Genomic DNA, 20192 nt, shown 5'->3' with positions numbered 1-20192 from the left:
TGCATCTGTTAGCCTCAGAGCTGTATATAGGTATTTACATATATTCAGCATAGGGAAGTCTGATGACACTTCTGAAACAACCACCTTTGGATCATTTCAGTGGACAGAAGCTTATCAGTTCTGCCTTTCCTCTGCATAGGCCACCTGCACTCTTATTCCTCCTCCCTCTTTCTTTTCCCCTTCCCTCCAAGGCAGATATGGACAGAGTGGTGCTTCTTCTAGCTTACACTTTCTTTACAGTAGCCTGTGCAAGAGGTAGAGAGAAGTGAGGGTTTCTTCACGTTAATGAATTCAGAGGCTGCAATTTCACTGTGATTCCTCCTAATTTTCAACTTCTTGGAATGCCAAAACCTTTTTCCTCTCACTAGATATATGAGCGTTTCTGAGAATAACACTGGTTGTTGGTCAGCAAACCATGCCGATGCAAGACTTGATGGTAGAGCAAGGAAGACTGTCCTCTTCACTTCTCTGTCCCCAGCCCTAAAATGAGAGCCATTTTGTGAGCCTACTCCAGCCATTCAAATGTATATCTCTCTATATATGAGTTAAATCAATGGAATGGATGTTCTTTTAACTGTAGATCTAATCCCAAGAGGTCTGACCAGCTCTTACACAGGTTTTACAACCAGTGGGGTCTGAAAGCCTTTTTTGCTTTGTAGAACTGGGTTGTCCGAGACTGTAGCTAGTGGCATCACATTGCTGTGTGATGAATATACCTTAAGAGTTCGTTTGTCAGCAGTGTTGTGTTCCACCTCTCCCTGTCCCCAGCCTCCAAAAATTTCAGACTCAACTCATAATAAATTCCACTTTATAGATGAGTGAGTAAGAAGCAGCTTAGCAGCAGGGAGTGTGTGCTTTTCTTCTGAACATAATGAGTGGTTCTAATTTATAAACTGTAGCTGTGGCTGAGAAATCCTGTAACCCTTTAATCTCACATTATTTATGGCTTTCTCTTACTTTTTAATAGATTTTTTCTTCTTTTTCCTTTTTTTTTTCACCTGAGACTCAGGAGGGTTTTTCCACTGCTGCATCACTCAGTGTGTGACAGGATAAGGGGATATTAGTTTCAGAACAGTGCTTTGTGAGGTTTTCTTTTAATGGAAAGAAATTTATGATGTGTATCCTGTCAGATCTATTTAAATAATTCCTAAAAGACTAGTAGAATTTGACCTTTGCTGCCAGTAATTATCATTGTCCTTGAAATTAACATAACAAATCTCTATTTGCATTTTTAAAATTGATTATAATTTTAATTTTTAAGACTCAGTTGATGGTCTTTGCACCCACAAGCATCAGTGAGAATTTCCTGAAAATAAAATTTGCAGAATAAAACCCTCTTAAGATGATTTTTATACAAAAAGATAATTGTACTTGTTCATTAGCCAAACTACAAGGGCACACATCTTATGGGCTTATAGCCATTTGATTCTTTTTATAGACTCGGTTATGGTTCACTTAAGTATACTACTAGATTTTTTTTTTTCTTGCAGCGCATTTTAATGATATCTGCTTTCCAATATACAAACTGTGCTTTGAAATATAAATGAGTTATGAACAAAGAAGTATCAGTAGATGTACTGTATATGCTAAGGCAAGCTGTTAAGATGGATGCCAGTAAACAGATATGCCCACTTCTAGAAACAATTTCAATGGAAATTTTCTGGAGATGGCTAATTTAATTGTATTTTTGTGCAATAATTAGGAGGGAATTACGATAGTTCTTTCGACGCGGAGAAGGGAGTGGGCACTATTGTCATTGCAAAGCCCTTGGATGCAGAGCAGAGGTCAATATATAATATGACTGTGGAGGTCACCGATGGAACAAACATTGCCACGACTCAGGTAGAATATCACATTCCTTTCTCGGCAAGTTTTTCTTTTGTTAGTGGAATGTATATGCTATAAAAATTAATAATTTTTCCATTCGAATGAAATCTCATCCTTTGAGACCACCATTAACTGATGGAGGGGATATTTTTCAGAGCCTTTCTGTCTGGTTGTAAAGAATCAGCTGTTGAAGGTTTCAAAGCATTATTTCTCCTTTTGTCATCTTTGTGCTCACACGAAAGTAATCCGCCTTCCTCCAGCTGAGGAGTCCCTATCACAGGCGGCGAAGCTTAGATTTTGACAATTGTATCATGCCGTAATGGTGCAAAATACAATAGTGCTTCTGTGATGTTAGGGAATATTGCTATTGATTGTATTAAATGGAGTTTATACCTCTCATCCTCCAAGACCCAAATGTGGGACACAGGATCAATTGTTCAGAGAAGAAATTGTTCAGAGGTGAAAGTTAAAATTCAACGAATCTCCTCTTCAGTGTCACTGCCTGGGATGACATTGTCTTCTGGCCAACAGCCCCAGTGAACCCTTTAAAAACCAGACTTGCTTATCAGGCTCAGTGCCTTTCAGCAATTAAAGTCAGGTCAGATAAATGTGAAGGACTGGGGTAGTGCTGGCTCTGACACATCCTGGTTGGAGAGACCCTGGTGCAGAGCCTGGATATCTGTTCGATGGGAACCAGTCTTGAGTTGGGACATGGTCAGGGTAATGTCACAGAGATAGGGACTCCGCAGTCCAGCTGGCACCAGGGAGACTCCAAAGAGCAAAATCGTTTGATATGAGGTAGAGTTGTGGGGTATGGATTAGCTGGGGCCTGAAATCCTGCTGAATTACCGCCCAAGTGTAAAGCGTGTCTATAGCCTGGATATTATGTGACCCATTGGGAAAAATACATACCGGTAAGAGGTCAACTGTGTGCAGCCTCAAATCCCAGATTAAATGTTGTTTATAGAGGAAATGAAAAAAATAGGTTTGTGATGTTATTTGCTTCTTTACAATGCAGAAGGAAGGCCTGGACATTTTTTATATTTACATATATGCATGCACACGCAGATGCTTCTGTTTTACCTTGCCTTTTTGCTCAAATGGTTCGGATGTAAATCTGTATTCACTGAGTCACAACACCAACTTTCCTAAGAGACTGTTAAATCATTGAGTGCTTTCTCAACCTGAATTCCTGTTTATAACCAGCCCTAAAATCTCTGTGTAAGTATCCCTGTCTGGTACTTTCTCCTGATAATCCACTCTTGATAAGAAAACTTCAGTTGATAGTAAGTTAGGCGGTAGGAAATCTGCTATTTTCCCTGTTAGTTTCAGTAATTAATTGCATCTTTGCCAAAAGCATCCCTTATTTTTAACTTGATTATATCTGGCCTGTATTCCCTGTTATGCCTTTCTCTGCTCGATTAAAGAGCTCTTTAAAAACCAGTATTTTCTCCCCAGGAAGGCACTTACTCAGAATAGTCAAATCACCTCCCAGTCTTCTGGTAGACAAGTGAAGGAGAATGACTGACCTCTTTATGTTCCCTTTCCGTAAGGCATTTTCTTCAGCCCTTGGGCAGTTTTTTGTTTTGCTTTATTTTTTTTAATCTTGGCAACACTCTTAGTCCACATTTCAGAAACATGGTGTTGAATCCCTAACACAACTCTTTTTTTTTTGTTGCAAACATTTCAGCCAAACAAATATTAAAAAGCACAGGGAATTTCAAACATGCTGGATACAAGTAATTTCTCTTCTCATGGATATTATGTTTATTGTTTTTGCTGCTTTTGATTTAATAAATTGACCCCTACGACAGTCCTCAAAACCTATTTTTATGAAAACCCTACATTTTTAATTAAAACATATGGTTAAAACATATTTCAGTAAAGCTGTTGCATTCTAAAAGAAGCCTGAGCATTCTTTGTAACAGTGGTGTGAACCATTTAAAAATGTAAAATAGTCATTTAGGATTGCAATAATATAGCGTTAGATAATCATTGGTGGGTACAGACCCTTCTTTCCTCCACCTCCTTCTCTGTATGTGGATACTGTTTAAGTATTTAACTGTGGCCTGGACAACATCTGAGAACGTGTTTCTTGTGGTCTTTACAATAGAAACAATCATCATCTCAAAGCTGCCAGAATTATGGCCTGCCTAATTATCTCTCCCTATCAAAACTTTCATACTGTATTTTTGACTGTACTTTGGAGCCTATGGTTAAAACTAATTCATTTTTCTTTCCTTCTAGAGCAATATAAAAAAATCAGACTGATAAGTAAAATATGTCATAGAAAGAGTCAAAAAAAGCATCTTCTGATGGCTCTCAGTGGCCTTGTTCTGAGTTTTGATAAAATGACATTGTATTTTCTCTCATATACATAGTACTACCTGCATTTTTAACTATAGCTGCAAGAGTCATAGATTCATAGAATCATGGAATGGTTTGGTTTGGAAGGGACCTTAAAGATCATCTAGTTCCAACCCCCCTGCCATTGGCAGGGACACCCTCCACTACACCAGGTTGCTCAAAGCCTCATCCAACCTGGCCTTGAACACTCCCAGGGACGGGGCAACCTGTTCCAGTGCGTCACCACCCTCAGAGCGAAGAATTTCTTATATCTAATCTAAACTAGAAGAAAAAGAAGACATGGTAGAAGAGAAAGCAAGTGGAAAATAGATGTGAAAATTCATCCCCTTGTATAACAGTAAAATAATATAAAGCGCCCCTCAAAGTGCGATACTTTATTATGAAACAGCTGATCATCACCGTGCCAAATGGAACAGTCTTGCTTTTTATTCCACCCCACCTGTTTCCCTTTATCTCTTCCTGGCCTTTTGTCCATTATACAGTTGGAGGTGGTAAAATACAGCGTAAAAATGCCAAAGATTTTTGCTTCAGTAACGTGATCCCTGTCACGGGCTTACAGAAGTTTCTTCAACAATGTTCCTGCATGGCTTAAAGTCCAATGAACTGTTTGCTTCCTTCATGCCTTACTGCGTACATGGTTCACTACTGTACCGTGAGAGGAAAGAAACAATTTTGATTTAGAAGTTACGTCTGTTGTATTAATGGTTCACTGTTGTGAAAAGAGGTGAAAGGAAGATAAGGAATATCGAAAAAAAAAAAATCACAAACTTCCTTTGTAACTGAAAGCCTTTTTGGTTTGAGCATGATCAGGATTTCAAAAAGGAATGCAACCTCCAAAGTGAGGACCAAAGCACCATGACTTGTTGAGCTGCTGCCACTCACGGTGCTGCCTGTCCAACTGAGCCCCAGCCGTCCCAGCATCACAGCCGTGATGGGGAGGAATGGAGGGGGCAAAAGACGAGGAAATGTTGACTCATTTGATTGAGTGTGGGTATAAAGCTTCTGTCATATTGATTAACTTCTAGGACAGCAAAGTCTCCTGACTTAGCCAGGGAGAGCTTTTTTTTTCCCCCTTAGCTTAATTCACCATTGCTCAAGGCCATGCAGTAATTTATTAAAGGCTGAAGGCGTATGTTGGCTCTAAATCCCTGCGAAACACGATTCCTGCAGCTGCCAGTTGAGCTGTTGGCCTTGGGGAGGGGATGGGGCTTCTGCATCCTGCCTGCTGGAGAGAGCCAGGACAGCAGCTCCACGCAGTGATCCTGCTTCTCACCACCACCACCGCCTCCCTTGAGGCTCGGAAAAGGTCTTTTGCCCTCACTTGAGCCGAGAGAGGACTCTCCCAGCAGGAGATCAGCAGGAGATCAGTGTAGTGGCATCTAAATGCCTGCTCCTGCCACAGTTTTGGCTAACAATGAGTGTGTAATGTTAGAGATTCTCTTGGTCATGAGTCAGGTTTATCTCAAAGGCTCCTTTTTTTTACTGATCAACTCAGATCCTTTACATCCAAGCACAATGTAGGAATAACTTTTATTTATTTATTTGTAGTGTATACTGTTGAGTTTTGCTAAAATACCCACAGAAGTACAGTACAGTGGGGAACAATCATCAACATTTTTCACTTTTATTGAGAACGTTGTACTAGCACACAGTTATTTTTGTTAAGAATAGACTCCTGGAGTCATGGTATTGTATGAAAAAGACAGTTTTACTTCTTGCTTATTTTCTTGCCTTCTCCTTCTTTCTCATCATCCTAACTGCTATAAAAAAAAAAATAAAAATGCTTTAAAGCATGAAGGCTGATGCTTCCAAGCTAGGAGGCAAAATGTGCCTCAGTTTTGCTTATTGCAAAACCATCTCATTATTTCCCAGTACAGTCGACACTCAGAGAGGAACATGCAGTTCACTCTGAAAAGTTTTTGTAGATCAATACATGGTCACTTGTAATACCTTCAGCTGGAGCCAACTGGGCTGGAAGAGCAGGTGGAAGAAGTTACTGCTCATTGCTGCTTTCTATCTCTCCTTGTTGTGGACTCTTATTTATTCTTCTGCTCAGGATTGACCTTTAGCTGCGAGTTTCAGATTAACAAACTGGGTCTCACTTTTCAGAGAACAGCTTTTCTTTATAAGATTGTTTCTATATAAGATTTTTTCTTTATAAGATTGTTTCTTAACAAAGATAAGCTGATCGATCACCCTGAATGAGATTTGTTCTTTCAACTAAATGGTGAAAAACTCTTCTTAGAGGACCATGGCCAAATGTAGATAAGACATTAGATCCAGCCAGAAGGGGTTCTGGGCTGTGGGTTCTTCTAGGACAGATAAGAAGACATGGGAATTCAATTCAATTATTCACTTTTGCTCAGTTGAACACTTCCTTCAAACTAGAACCAACCCAATCCTTGATTTTTTTTCTGTCCCATCCAGCAATCTCAGCAACTGCCTTGCTTGTAAAACAAAGACTTTTCCTCCATTTTAACATAACACAAGGGTCACAGTAAATTATAAATAACAGGCCACTGAGATTAGTAGGGAAACTGCATTTTTATGTTAAGGTCCTGGTTTGGAGGAAAGAAAAACTTGTCAGGAAGTAGCCAATAAAGCTGTGTGGTAACACTATTGAAAGCAATATTAAATCAAAATAGGTTTTCAAAACCCATACAAAAACGTAACCTGAATTTAAGCAATTCAGGCACTAAATAGGTTGTACTACAACACTGTGCCCAGACCAAGCAATTAGCCAAGCAGAGTCCTCCAGCTTCGGATGTCTCTAAAGCAGCTCCTGGCATTTGTCCAGTTTTCACTCGAATACGTTTGTGCCTAAACCAAAGGTATTTGTGATGGGCAACATTAAAAACAGCTTTGGAGAGACTTCCTGCATTAGGTTTTGTCCTGCTTTGATTTGATTGTATTTCTCTAGGCCCTTCACTTTACCATTTTGAATACAAAGTCTTTGCTAATGCCCTGAGTGTTACTTTGCCTAATTTGTAGGCTTGGAGGCCTGTGAATCCTTTATTTGAAACTTGCTTTAACTGTGGGAAATAGGAAGTGAGCAGGGAGAAGCAAATCTTTTATAGCAAGACGCTTGTTCGGACTATAAATTAGGCTCTGCACAATGGGAGCAGAAGGAGGCAAGCCTGCCTTTCTGAAGCCCGTGACGCGCTGGAAAAGATACGAGCTTTCAAGGATAACCAGGCAGAGACTGCTTTGCTGCATGTTTGCTTTATGAGCGTGGAAAAAAAGACTTGCAGCTAATGTTTGTCTATGAAAAGTGTTTCAGCCAGTAACCTTGCACAGTCCTCAGCAAAGAGGCGTCCCTACTTAGCAGCAAGCAAATAGTAAACATTTCCATTCATCACCTTTGGGAGATGTGTTGGGAAACTTTTAAAGCCTGTCTTTGATTTTACACAATGGGTATTGTCACAGCTTAACGCCCCAGGCACCTACACAGTAACAAAGGATATTTATACAACATAGCTCATTCTTGCCATATCTTCCATTTGGAAATAAGCATGAGGAAAGTATTAAATTACACATACACTGTGAGTCTTTGAGTCTCTTCAGTAGGATAACACTTGGTTTTGGGTGAAAGATGTGCTTCAGGCTGGCTAAAGCTTAAGGCTTCAAGGAGCAGAGCGCTGGCCCTTTTGAAGTCAATGGGAAATTTGCCAGTAGTACCAAGATTTTATGCCTAAGTTTGGCAGCCATTAAAAGAATTCAAGTAACTTTCCTCATATTAACAATCTGGTGGCATTCTCCTTACTCAACTTCACATATGTTTGTAGGATCAAATTTTCTATGAGCCCGGTGTTCGTGTCAGTGTCACATTTGTGCGTTACTAAAGGAAAAGATTGCCCTCACTTTTTAAGTAACACCTTACTAGAAGTCATCCTGTCTAGGAAGGTGGCATTTTAAGATCACCTAATAAAAAGGGGTTAGCTTAAAAATAAATCTAAAACATGTTCCTCAGCTTTGCCACTGCATTTCTCATGTGGCTTTGGTAAGTCAATTAACCTCGCTGCAGTGTTTTCCTGGGCAAAGGACAGAGATAAGAGTCTCTTGCTCCTCAAAAATGTTGTAAGGATTGAAGGACTAATATCTGTTTAAAATGACACTTAAGTCATTTTAAGTTCCATTTTGTTTTACCTGATTTTGTTTCCAATAGCTCCCAAGACAGTTAAATTTTTAAGAACATGAAAGAGTTCCATTTTATCCTTTTCCTTAGCTTGTGAGTTTAACAGAGCTCTGTATAATCAGTATTCCTACATATAATCTAACTTTCTTTTGTGGCGAGGAAAATCCTCCCCACTCTACTAAAGGAGAAACCATAATGTTAAAATTACAGTTGACTCTGGAGGATTTTGAGGGACAGCTGACAAAAATTAGAAATACTCTTAACTGCTTTAATAGAAGAAATTGTGAATCAATAATGACCTCTTTATTCATTAGCATCTCTAACCCATTGAAATGCAGAGTGTGTAATAAATAATGCGTATTTCAATGTGGATCACTTGACAAATCGTTAAAATACTGTCATCTCTGGGGAGGAAAATGCCTGCCGCTTAAACAGGCACTTGATCAGTTTTGCAGTAGATATGAAGGGGGAGGGGGGAGCAATTTTAAGTGCACAGTTCTCTGTAAATTTGATGACCACAGTAAATGAGGACCTTAATTTTTTTATCTTTTCCCCTCTCCATGCCTCTCACTCCCTAAGCAGCCTCGTGGTCCATATCTGCATTTCAGGCCATTAGCTTACACCTTTTTCAGTGACAAGAAATGCTGCTTTGTAAATCCACACTATAATTTCCATAGTCTCATGGCTTACCCTTGGTCTCTGATGCTGATCCAGTCTCACCCTATTTAGTGTCTGCAGTCTGGTACAGGCGTAAATCATGGAGCCATGGCATGCACTGTCACGGTGCAAGCTTTGTGGTGGATAAAGCTTTATGCCCTCCTCTGCTTTCTCAATTTGCCAATGATCCCAAGATGCATTAGATATAATGGGAAGTGAACCCCAGCGCTGGAGTGATCACACACCACACCAACAAAACAACATGTCACTGCTGTAGCAGTACTTTCAAGACACATTGGTGTGAATTTGTATATTTATTTTTTATTTTCTCACAGAATAGCTTGAGCTTGCAAACAGCAATGTTAAAAACAAGTTCACAGATACGAGCCTGCCCTTCATTTGGCAGCTTACTTGTTCAAGGCAGACCATGCTGTACTAGCATCAGCAGAATCAAACACTCTTGGTATTTTCAATCAAATCCATTTGAAAAGTTTTTACTCTTCTGTTAGACTGTTTAAAAACAATACATGACAAAGCTTTTGGCCACTAATTAAAAGTAAAATAAATTGTGTTGTTGTCTGTGTTAACAATGCAGCAGTAAAATAATCCAGACATTTTACAGTAGTACCTGGCAAGGACTGAGGGTATCTAAACTGCTCGAGAAGATGCCTTTAAGTATTAAATCCTGGTAAGCAGATTATCCCCAACTCGTATTGCTTCAGTGCCTCTTCCTCACACTAACAAAAGTGGTTCAGCACTGGCTCTGCGTGCCATTAGAGTAGAGATGAAGTCTCTTATTTTCTCCTCGGGCTTTCTTTCATATATAACAACTCATTTTTTCACATATTTTTCAGATGTGGGTTTGACTTTTTTTCCCCTCAGTCAGGTCAGAAACACACCTTGATATACTGTATAGCAACAATAAAAATATAAAATGATAAGTAACTCTTCATCATTATTATAGGCCCAGCAATGTACATTTCCCCCCAGTTTTATTGCTATTTGTCCAAGACTGAGGCATAACTTAATATAGGCTTCGTCCTGCTTCACTCTGGCGTACCATAATCTGGTGAAAATTAAATCATATGAAATGCACAGTTGAAGTCTTATGCCATTTAACTTACAGAGCATTTTATTTCGGCTGTCTTTTAAACAGTTCCCAGGCTAGTTCATTACAACTGCTGCTTACAATTGCTCTTGTTCCTTCTAGTAATATGTTCTACAGACTCTTCCACATATCATGGAAATCTAAAGTTTCATTTCTCTCTGAGGCCAACATCTGTTTGTGCAATATTGCAGTAAAAATATAACTGTATTTTTCTTCTGTTAAGAAAGTATGGGTGAACAGGGCTTGGTCAAGTAAAGTAATAAAATATTTGCTAAAAAGAGAGCCAAGTACTTTTCAGAACAACAAAGACAATACCATGAGGGATGGGTCAAGTCTCCTAGTCTTAGAGAAACGTCCTGTGCATGGCCTTTCCCGCATCGTTCATTGGACTATTTCTTATTTCAAAGCTTTTGAGTTAAAAGATTGTTCCATTTCACTCACTGTAAAATTAGGTGTGTGTTTTCACAGGCATATTCTGCAAAAGATACTTTTTGCTTCTAGCACTGAAAAACAGGCAACTCTCTGCGTTTTGTCTTTCCGTGTTCCATAGTTTGTCAAGGGTTTTGCTGCCACGCTGCCCAAAGTAATCTATAGCACACGAAGTCTGGAAAGCAAATTTTCTCCAGGGAGTGACTCCTTCAATGGTGAAAAACACAAAAACCCATCAGAGCCACACACGCATGACATTGCATAGTCACATAACTTTTGAAAGGCAAAGCTTGGAAAACAGTGATTCTTATTAGTTACCAGGGTCAGCTTGTGATATATTGAAATGGGTGTAATAGGCAGCAACAGCAGCAGCCTGGCTGCCTTCCCCCTCTCCGAGTTTCCTTAGGAATCAGTACTGAGGTTTTAAAAACACACTTGAAGCAAATGACACAGCATTCATTCACATTTTTAGAAGAAGTCCTACCGTTCGTAAGCTGCAACAGAAGGGAGGCAAATAGATGTTCGAGGGGGAAGTAAATTAGTTGGCAGTAAAGACAACCATCAAGCAAGCATGAAACCATAAAAACGATCCTTCCCTGTCACCAGGGCCCTGACATTACTTGTCCTTGATGGTACGTACTGAGCTGTGTGGGGTGGGCTTCTGTGGTCGTGAGGTCATGTCTCCTGTTCTCCCCTCATCAAGTGTCACCGTTCCTAACAGCCTAACCTGTAACAGTAACTTGAAATCTCCACCGCCGTCATGATCTGACATTGCTAGTATGTCCCAATGCAATATATCAGGCAGAAAACAACACAGGATTTAGCTGAATCTCGATTGTATAAAAAGCTGATTTAAGTAACATGAAAAGGATTCTTTTATAGCCTTATTAATAGTGAAGGGGAAAGAAAATCCCATAATAACTCTAGAAGTCTCTTGTAACCAGAGTGGTTACAAAGGATGATCATTGTAGGACTATTTTCCAATCTATAGATACTGAAAATATGGGCTTCTTTGCCAGGTTCTGAGTAGGTCTTATAATTGGGAACATTTTGCCTCCAAAGTCATATCCTTACTATTTATTTTGATCTGAACAGTAAGCATTTAATAGTAAATGATATTTCTCTGTCCCACCATATAGCAGCATAACATCATCAGCCATCTAAATTACACTTCTCTAGGTGCCTGTTCAGTAATCTGACTAGACTTCAATAACTTCAAATGTGTTTTTTTTTTATTAACTGTAGGTTCTTATCAAAGTGTTGGATAACAATGATAACGGCCCAGAATTCTCTCAACCAAGTTACGATGTCACCATTTCAGAGGACATCCTTCCTGATACTGAAATTCTGCAAATTGAAGCTATAGACAGAGATGAAAAGCATAAGTTGAGCTACACTATTCACAGCAGCATCGATACAGTCAGCATGAGAAAATTCAGAATCGATCCCAGCACCGGGGTGCTCTATACTGCTGAGAGATTAGACCACGAAGCTCAAGATAAACACATCCTTAATGTCATGGTAAGAATGCGATATTCATCTGGCTCAGGCACAATCGCTGCTGCTTCAGGTGCATACGTGCCTTAGGCTTTGCACGAGCAAAGGACTCTTAGTGCAGTAAGTAGTGACTAATATTTATGAAGTTTTACTAGATGGGTATCAAGGTGTGTATTATGCACATGTTTTATAGGTCCGAGATCAAGAATTCCCTTATAGAAGAAACCTGGCCAGAGTCATCATAAATGTGGAAGACTCCAATGACCATAGTCCGTACTTTACCAGCCCGTTGTACGAAGCCTTGGTGTTTGAATCAGCAGCAGTTGGATCAGCAGTCTTGCAGGTCACGGCTTTGGACAAAGACAAAGGAGAAAACGCAGAGCTTATCTACACTATTGAAGCAGGTTAGGACAGAAGCTGGAAATGTAGCATCACGGTTCATGCCATACACAGAGCAGTGCTGTGATGGTGGTCTGTCTTAACACACAAGCCAACTTCTTTGGTTTACATTCTCTTGTAGAGCTGGGGAAAGGAGACACTTACTTTCCTCTTGGTGTTTTTTTTTGTTTTGAAGCTACTATACCCAAAACTTGTCAGAACAGAATCTCACAGTCACAGAGCCTTTTACTTCTAAATCATTGGTTCAAAACCGTCACAGAAGACAGTTATTGAAAGCTACAGGTTGCTTGTTTCAGTCTAGTACACAGTGAATCCTCCACAAACAAATGTCAAACAGCTGATATGTCCTGGCATCTTTGCCAATACTTGGATCAGAGGAGCATGGAGACTAACACCAAGGCTATGCTATAAACTTCTGCCAGCAGAGCCGTAGAATTTTAATGGCACAAGGTCTCTTGAAACTAAGGGAGGGCATGATGATACAATTAAAATTGCTTTTGCTGTTAAGCTCTGGATTTTTATGTTCACCACATAATCTGTACCAGCAAAAGCATTCCTCTGCCTGGACAGAAGCAAGGTCATGAGAAATTTGTATTATCTCTGCCACACATGCAAGTGAATATAACTTTCTCTGGCTCATATGGATCTGAAGTTAATAATTATCTCTGAGATAAACCATTAACATATACACGAGGGATGCCTGGAAAAAGAGAGAAGGAAGTAGAAATTTGTAACTTTGGATTTTTAAAGTTTCATTTCTCCTTTTTTTTTTTTTTCAGTTATATGAACCTTTCCATTGTGATAATAACAAAACTTGAAACATATACTGCCCTAAAAAGAAGTGTTACATACTGCAGGTTGTCCCCATATTACTCAGATAACAAGCCTTTCCCAGCATTAGGCTCTGATCCTACAGGATCATTATTTGTCCCTATGTTTTTATAAAGACTTGTTACTAGATGAGATGGGTTACATCGATTAACAACAGGCTAAATGACAAAAAACAAGTAATGAAATAAGAATATCTACACCATCTCATATTGATGTAACTTTATATAGTTCACACCTTAAATTAAGCTGGCATAACCTGAAGCTTAGAGAAGACCTAAGGAACTTTTTTTCTGTCGTTACCCTGTAGGCTCTGTGGAAGCAGAGTCCCTTAAGCAAACCAAGAGGTGAAGTCTTTTGCAGCTGAGTGTTGAACTTAGACCCTTGTGATTCGACAAAGATCTTAGCAGTACAAAACAAATATTTCCTTTGTGCACTGCATTTAGTCTTACCAGTTATTTCTTAGTATTCTGCAGTGGCCTTTAACTTAGATCATGGGAAATTTTGCACATTCAGACAGGACAACACTGTGCCTTACAGAATGAACTCTGAGCAGACCAGATTAGGTTCCTGGGGCAATGCTTTTCAAGACTGTTCCCAGCTTTTTTCTTGTCAACTTATTACTATTATGGACTCCAACCCAATCACCTATAGGTGCCACCACAATGTAAAGAGCAACTTGACATGCTAGGAGTATGGCTCCTATACACTGGTAATAGAATCATATGTGATGCAGAGAGAAAAATATGATGATTAGAAAGGATGTTTTAGCTATTAGATGGTCTTTTTTAGTCTGCCTGTTTTTTTCTTTTCTAGAGGCTCTCTCTTCCATTGCAGCCTGTTTCTGTTTCATCATGATCTCTCCCCACAGTGTCAGACTTCAAACTTCTGTTTACTGTAAGCCACACACTCCCCCAGTTTCATTATCCACAGGTGTTCCAATCCCAGATGCATCAAAATTCAGTCTTCTGCTGCTGTAGTTTCTATGATCTGTAAAATCTGCAGTTGAAGATACTGTTTTTAACAGCAGCATTTGTATTTTACACAGCCCTTTCATTCAGGGGAATTATTTACATCACCTTACATGTGAAGAGAGCAATTGGTAAAAAAAGTAGATTTTGTGTAATTTCATAAGAAATTCCTAAAAGAGAAGAACGAGATCTGGTCTTACATGAGTCAGTCAGTGGCTAAAAACTATTCATATTAGCAAGCACTGACAAAATAACTACAGTGACATTTGTAGTGTCTGAAAATGTGACAGATACTGTGATCTTTATGAGAATTTGTAGCTCTGGCAGAATCTCAGCTCCTCAGTGAATAGCATAATTTTTGTTTTAGCTAGTAGAGTAAACTTTACTGGTCTGAAAGGATGAATATAAATAGAAATCCACTACCAGTATTGAACTGCATACAGTAGTATATAGCTTAAATTAGACTCCAAGCCCCAGAATTTACATCAGATAGTGAATCACATCTTAAAAATAGTTCACATTAACTCGTTTCATTTAGGATTCCATGTATTTGATATTCCAGCTACAATTTTCACATTTATTCCTCTGTGCACAGCACCTGTAACAATCACCATTAAAAGAAAATCTCTTGTTTATCACCGGTTACCTGAGACATATTTCTCTCCAGGTCATGGATGGATGCTCAACTGTAGATTGGAAGCAGTTCAAGATTTTAAAGTGTAAATTGTGATAGCAGGAACATGTTATAATGATTGGAATCACTGTAACTCAGTACATGCTGTTTGCATTTACAACCAAATTCAGAAAGAGTCTGTATGCTTATACATGCCATATGCACACGCAGCATCCTATACTTTAAACAGGCACTGAAGGAACCAGCAGAATACAGATTGCCTAATAACGGTGATCTCTAATTACAGGATAAGGATACATATCAAAAGTTTTGAATCTGTCTTGCTAAAGAAGAGGTTGGCAAAACGACTGAAAAGAAAAAAAATCCTCAAAGAAGGTCCTTGACCCAAACTCACTGTTTTTACCTTTATGCAGTCAGTGATATTGCTGCTTTCATGTTATAACAGACATTTAATGACATTTTCTGCTGAATCTCATTCATCTAGATTCGTCCTTCTCAGAGATCATGTGATAAACCTCTGTGCCACAAGATATTCGAATCTCTTTTCTATGCTATTTGTTCTGTTTTATTTTTCTAAATGCCACTTTAACCTTCTTATATTCAGTTGAGTCTTGAACTACTGTATTCTTCTCTACAGTTGCTTAATATCCCCTTCAATTAAGAGCTTGAGTTGTTATCCATTTGTCATGTAACTGGCTTGTTAGCCTCTGATCTAGTTTCTTTGCCTTAGGTGTACATGTATTTGACTAATTCCCATAATTTAGGTATGCATTTTCCTGCTTCAGTAGGAGTAATGTACGTGCAGCACTCACTCAGGTCTTGATAGTCAAGATATAGGCAGCAACATCTACTGAGATATCTGATTTTCAGAAAGGAACACTGGAACGGCCTTTAGAATTCTTTTATGTTGTGTTTTGTGGGGTTTTTTGTTCAATAACTGACTTTAACAAATTGCAGCTAATCTCTCCTGGTTTAAATTATCATTATGTGTGTTTCATTTCATTTCTAATTTACTTCCAATATTTGTGTTTTAGGAAATACGGCAAACACATTCAAGATTGAACCAGTTTTAGGGATCATTACATTACTGAAGGAGCCAGACTTAACCACCATGGGACAGTTTGTTTTGTCAGTCAAAGTGGCTGATCAAGGTTCTCCACCGCTGTCTGCAACAGCAATTGTGCGGATATCTGTGACGATGGCAGATAACTCCCACCCTAAGTTCACTCTCAAAGAATACCAAGCGGAAGTTAATGAAAACGTGGATGTTGGTACTTCTGTCATCTCTCTCTCTGCAATCAGTCAGTCCACGTTAGTTTATGAAGTTAAAGATGGGAATAAGGACGGAGTCTTCACTATAAACCCGTATTCTGGAGTGATCACCAGTCAAAAGGCCCTTGATTATGAACGTGCTTCCTTCTATCAGCTCATCATACAGGCAACAAATATGGCAGGCATGGCATCGAATGCCACCGTGAACATTCAGATTGTTGATGAAAATGATAACCCACCAGTTTTTCTCTTCTCTCAGTACTTGGGCAGCATAAGTGAAGCTGCTCCTATAAATAGCATAGTCCGGAGTGCAAATAACAGTCCGCTCGTGATACGTGCCACTGATGCTGACAGCAACCAGAATGCTTTGCTTGTCTACCAGATTGTTGAATCTACTGCAAAAAAGTATTTCACTGTAGATTCCAGCACAGGTGCAATCAGAACAATTGCAAATTTAGATCACGAAACGATAGCTCGCTTCCACTTCCACGTGCATGTTAGAGACAGTGGGAATCCCCAGCTTACAGCAGAAAGTCCGGTTGAAGTGACCATTGAGGTAACTGATGTCAATGACAACCCACCAGTCTTCAGTCAGGCCGTATTTGAGACGGTCTTGCTCCTGCCCACGTATGTTGGTGTTGAGGTTCTGAAAGTTAAGGCTACAGACCCAGATTCAGAGATCCCTCCTGAACTAACGTATAGTCTAATTGAAGGCAATATGGACCATTTTTTAATTGATTCAAGCACAGGGGTGCTCACCATTAAAAACAATAGCCTCTCCAAAGACCATTACATGCTAATAGTAAGAGTGTCTGATGGGAAATTTTATAGCACTGCTATGGTGACAATAATGGTAAAAGAAGCCATGGATAGTGGTCTCCATTTCACACAAAATTTTTATTCCGCTTCTATCTCAGAAAACAGCACCAATATCACAAAGATTGCTGTGGTGAATGCTGTTGGTAACCGCCTCAATGAACCTTTGAAATACAGTATATTAAACCCAGGTAACAAATTTAAAATCAAATCCACCTCAGGAGTCATTCAGACAACTGGCATCCCCTTCGACCGAGAAGAACAAGAGCTGTATGAGTTGGTGGTGGAAGCAAGTCGTGAACTAGATCACCTTCGTGTTGCTCGAGTGGTGGTGAGGGTTTACATTGAGGACATAAATGACAATGCCCCAGTGTTCGTAGGGCTTCCATACTATGCTGCTGTGCAAGTTGATGCTGAGCCTGGTACCCTGATATATCGAGTGACAGCTATCGATAAAGATAAGGGTGAAAATGGTGAGGTGGCATATCTTCTGAAGGAGGACTATGGACATTTTGAAATTGATAGAGGATCTGGTAGTGTCACTTTAAAAGAAGCCTTCAATTCTGATTTGTCTAATATAGAGTATTTGGTTGTCATTCTTGCAAAAGATGGTGGTAACCCATCGTTGTCTGCTTCGGTAGAGCTCCCCATTACTATTGTTAACAAAGCGATGCCTGTATTTGACAAGCCCTTCTATACAGCTTCCGTGAATGAAGACGTAGAAATGCACACGCCAATTTTAAGCATAAATGCAACGAGTCCAGAGGGTCAGGGTATCATTTATATCATTGTCGATGGAGATCCCTACAACCAGTTTAATATCGACTTTGATACTGGAGTTCTGAGTGTCATCAGCCCACTGGACTATGAAATAAACTCTCTTTTCAAGCTGATGGTGCGAGCCAGCGATGCCCTCACTGGTGCTCGAGCTGAGGTCACCGTGGACTTGATCATTAACGATGTTAACGATAATCCTCCAATTTTTGATCAGTCGGCTTATAATGCTACTTTGTCTGAAGCATCTTTGATTGGGACTCCTGTACTGCAGGTTGTTGCTATTGATGCTGACTCTGACAATAACAAGATTGTGCAGTATCAGATAGTCCAGGACACCTTTAACAGCACGGACTATTTCCATATAGACAGCACCAGTGGCCTAATTCTGACAGCCCGAATGCTGGATCATGAATTCATACAGCAGTGCAGCTTGAAAGTCAGAGCAACAGATAATGGGTTCCCACCACTAAGCAGTGAGGTTCTTGTTAGTATCTCGATAACAGATATGAATGACAACCCTCCAGTTTTTAACCAGTTAATATATGAATCGTATGTGAGCGAACTGGCACCTCGGGGTCACTTCGTGACTTGCGTCCAAGCCTCTGATGCCGACAGCTCTGATTTTGACAGGCTGGAGTACAGCATCCTATCAGGAAACGACAGGACCAGTTTTATTATGGACAGCAAGAGTGGTGTTATTACCCTTTCCAACCATCGCAAACAGAGAATGGAGCCCATGTACAGCCTAAATGTCTCTGTGTCAGACGGGCTGTTCACCAGCACAGCCCAGGTGCACATACAGATCCTTGGGGCCAACCTCTACAGCCCTGTGTTTTCACAGAGTGTTTATGTTGCAGAGGTTAGAGAAAACGCTGCTCCTGGAACTAAGGTAATCCATGTGAAAGCAACAGATGGGGATTCAGGTGTATACGGCCAGATAAGCTACTCCATAATAAATGACTTTGCCAAGGACCGATTTTTGATTGATAGCAACGGGCAGATTCTGACAACTGAGAGGTTAGATCGGGAGAACCATCTGGAAAGCGATATCGGTATATTTTTGAGAGCCCTCGATGGAGGTGGCAGGACTACGTTTTGCACTGTGAGAGTGATAGTAGTGGATGAGAATGATAATGCTCCTCAATTTACGACAGTCGAATACAGAGCAAGTGTCAAAGCAGATGTTGGGAAAGGTTACTTGGTGACCCAAGTGCAAGCAGTAGATCCAGATGATGGAGCCAATTCCAGAATTACCTATTCTCTGTATAGTGAAGCCTCTGTTTCAGTAGCTGATCTCCTCGAAATAGATCCAGACAATGGATGGATGGTCACCAAGGGTAGCTTTAACCAGCTGAAAAATACAGTTCTGTCATTCTTTGTAAAAGCAGTTGATGGTGGCATTCCTGTAAAGCATTCCCTCATTCCTGTCTACATCCATGTTTTACCCCCAGAAACTATTTTGCCTTCCTTTTCTCAACCCCAGTATTCTTTTACCTTAGCAGAAGACACCCTCATAGGTAGTACCATTGACATTCTGCATGTTTTGCCTAATCAAGGCGCTTTGTATAGCACAGTTAATGGTGAGCTGACTGAAAACAACAAAGATGGGGTTTTCATCATAGAGCAAGACACAGGGCTCATAAAACTGGATAAGAGACTTGACCACGAGACAAATCCTGCTTTTCACTTCAAAGTTGCAGCCACCATTCAATTAGACAAAGTAGACATTGTGTTGACTGTGGATGTGGAGGTTAAGGTATTGGATGTAAATGACAACAAGCCCATGTTTGAAACAGCTAACTATGACGCTATAATAATGGAAGGGATGCCTATAGGAACAAAACTTATGCAAGTCAAAGCGGTTGATGCAGACTCGAGTGCCAATGGGCAGGTCACCTATACACTTGCAGTGGAATCGGAGCTGGAGAAGATCACAGAAGCATTCACCATTGATAGCAACAGTGGCTGGATCAGCACACTGAAGGATCTGGACCATGAAAAGGATCCTGCTTTCACCTTTGCAGTGGTGGCCTCAGATCTGGGGGAAGCTTTATCCTTGTCGTCAACCACCTTGGTCTCAGTTACTGTGACAGATATAAATGACAACGCACCCGTCTTTGAGCATGAGGTGTACAGAGGGTCGGTGAAGGAGAGTGACCCTCCAGGGGAAGTTGTGGCTGTTCTTAGCACCTGGGATGAAGACACGTCTGATGTCAACCGGCAGGTTAGCTACCATATTACAGGTAAGAAACAACTTCATACTTTCTTCCAAAAAACAACTTTACTGAAGAACTGTGCACATGTCCAGTTTTAGGTGAACATTTAGCAGGGCTTCAGCTAAATTATCACTAGGATCAGACAATTGCATCTCTTAGATTTAAAAAAAAAAAAAAAAAGATGGACAGAATTTACAGCAACTAGCAAAGCTGAAAAAAGGGAAAGTGAGTGTGTGTCTGTCTGTCTGGGTTTTTCTCT

General features: G+C 40.0%; 1 protein-coding gene across 2 annotated transcripts in view; it reads left to right on the top strand.

Annotated features, from left to right (window-relative positions):
- FAT3 (FAT atypical cadherin 3) overlaps nucleotides 1-20192 on the top strand; it is a 335564-nt gene that overhangs the window by 236061 nt on the left and 79311 nt on the right. For both annotated transcript variants that reach the window (XM_086614215.1, XM_086614212.1), the window contains exons 6-9: nucleotides 1703-1842; nucleotides 11769-12044; nucleotides 12214-12424; nucleotides 15887-19960. In XM_086614215.1, coding sequence (XP_086470341.1) covers nucleotides 1703-1842; nucleotides 11769-12044; nucleotides 12214-12424; nucleotides 15887-19960 — 4701 coding nt within the window. The remainder of the gene's footprint in view (nucleotides 1-1702; nucleotides 1843-11768; nucleotides 12045-12213; nucleotides 12425-15886; nucleotides 19961-20192) is intronic.

This window comes from Tauraco erythrolophus, chromosome 1 (genome assembly GCF_009769465.1).
Source record: "Tauraco erythrolophus isolate bTauEry1 chromosome 1, bTauEry1.pri, whole genome shotgun sequence".
NCBI lineage: Eukaryota > Metazoa > Chordata > Aves > Musophagiformes > Musophagidae > Tauraco > Tauraco erythrolophus.
This window is presented reverse-complemented; position numbering and strand designations above follow the sequence as displayed.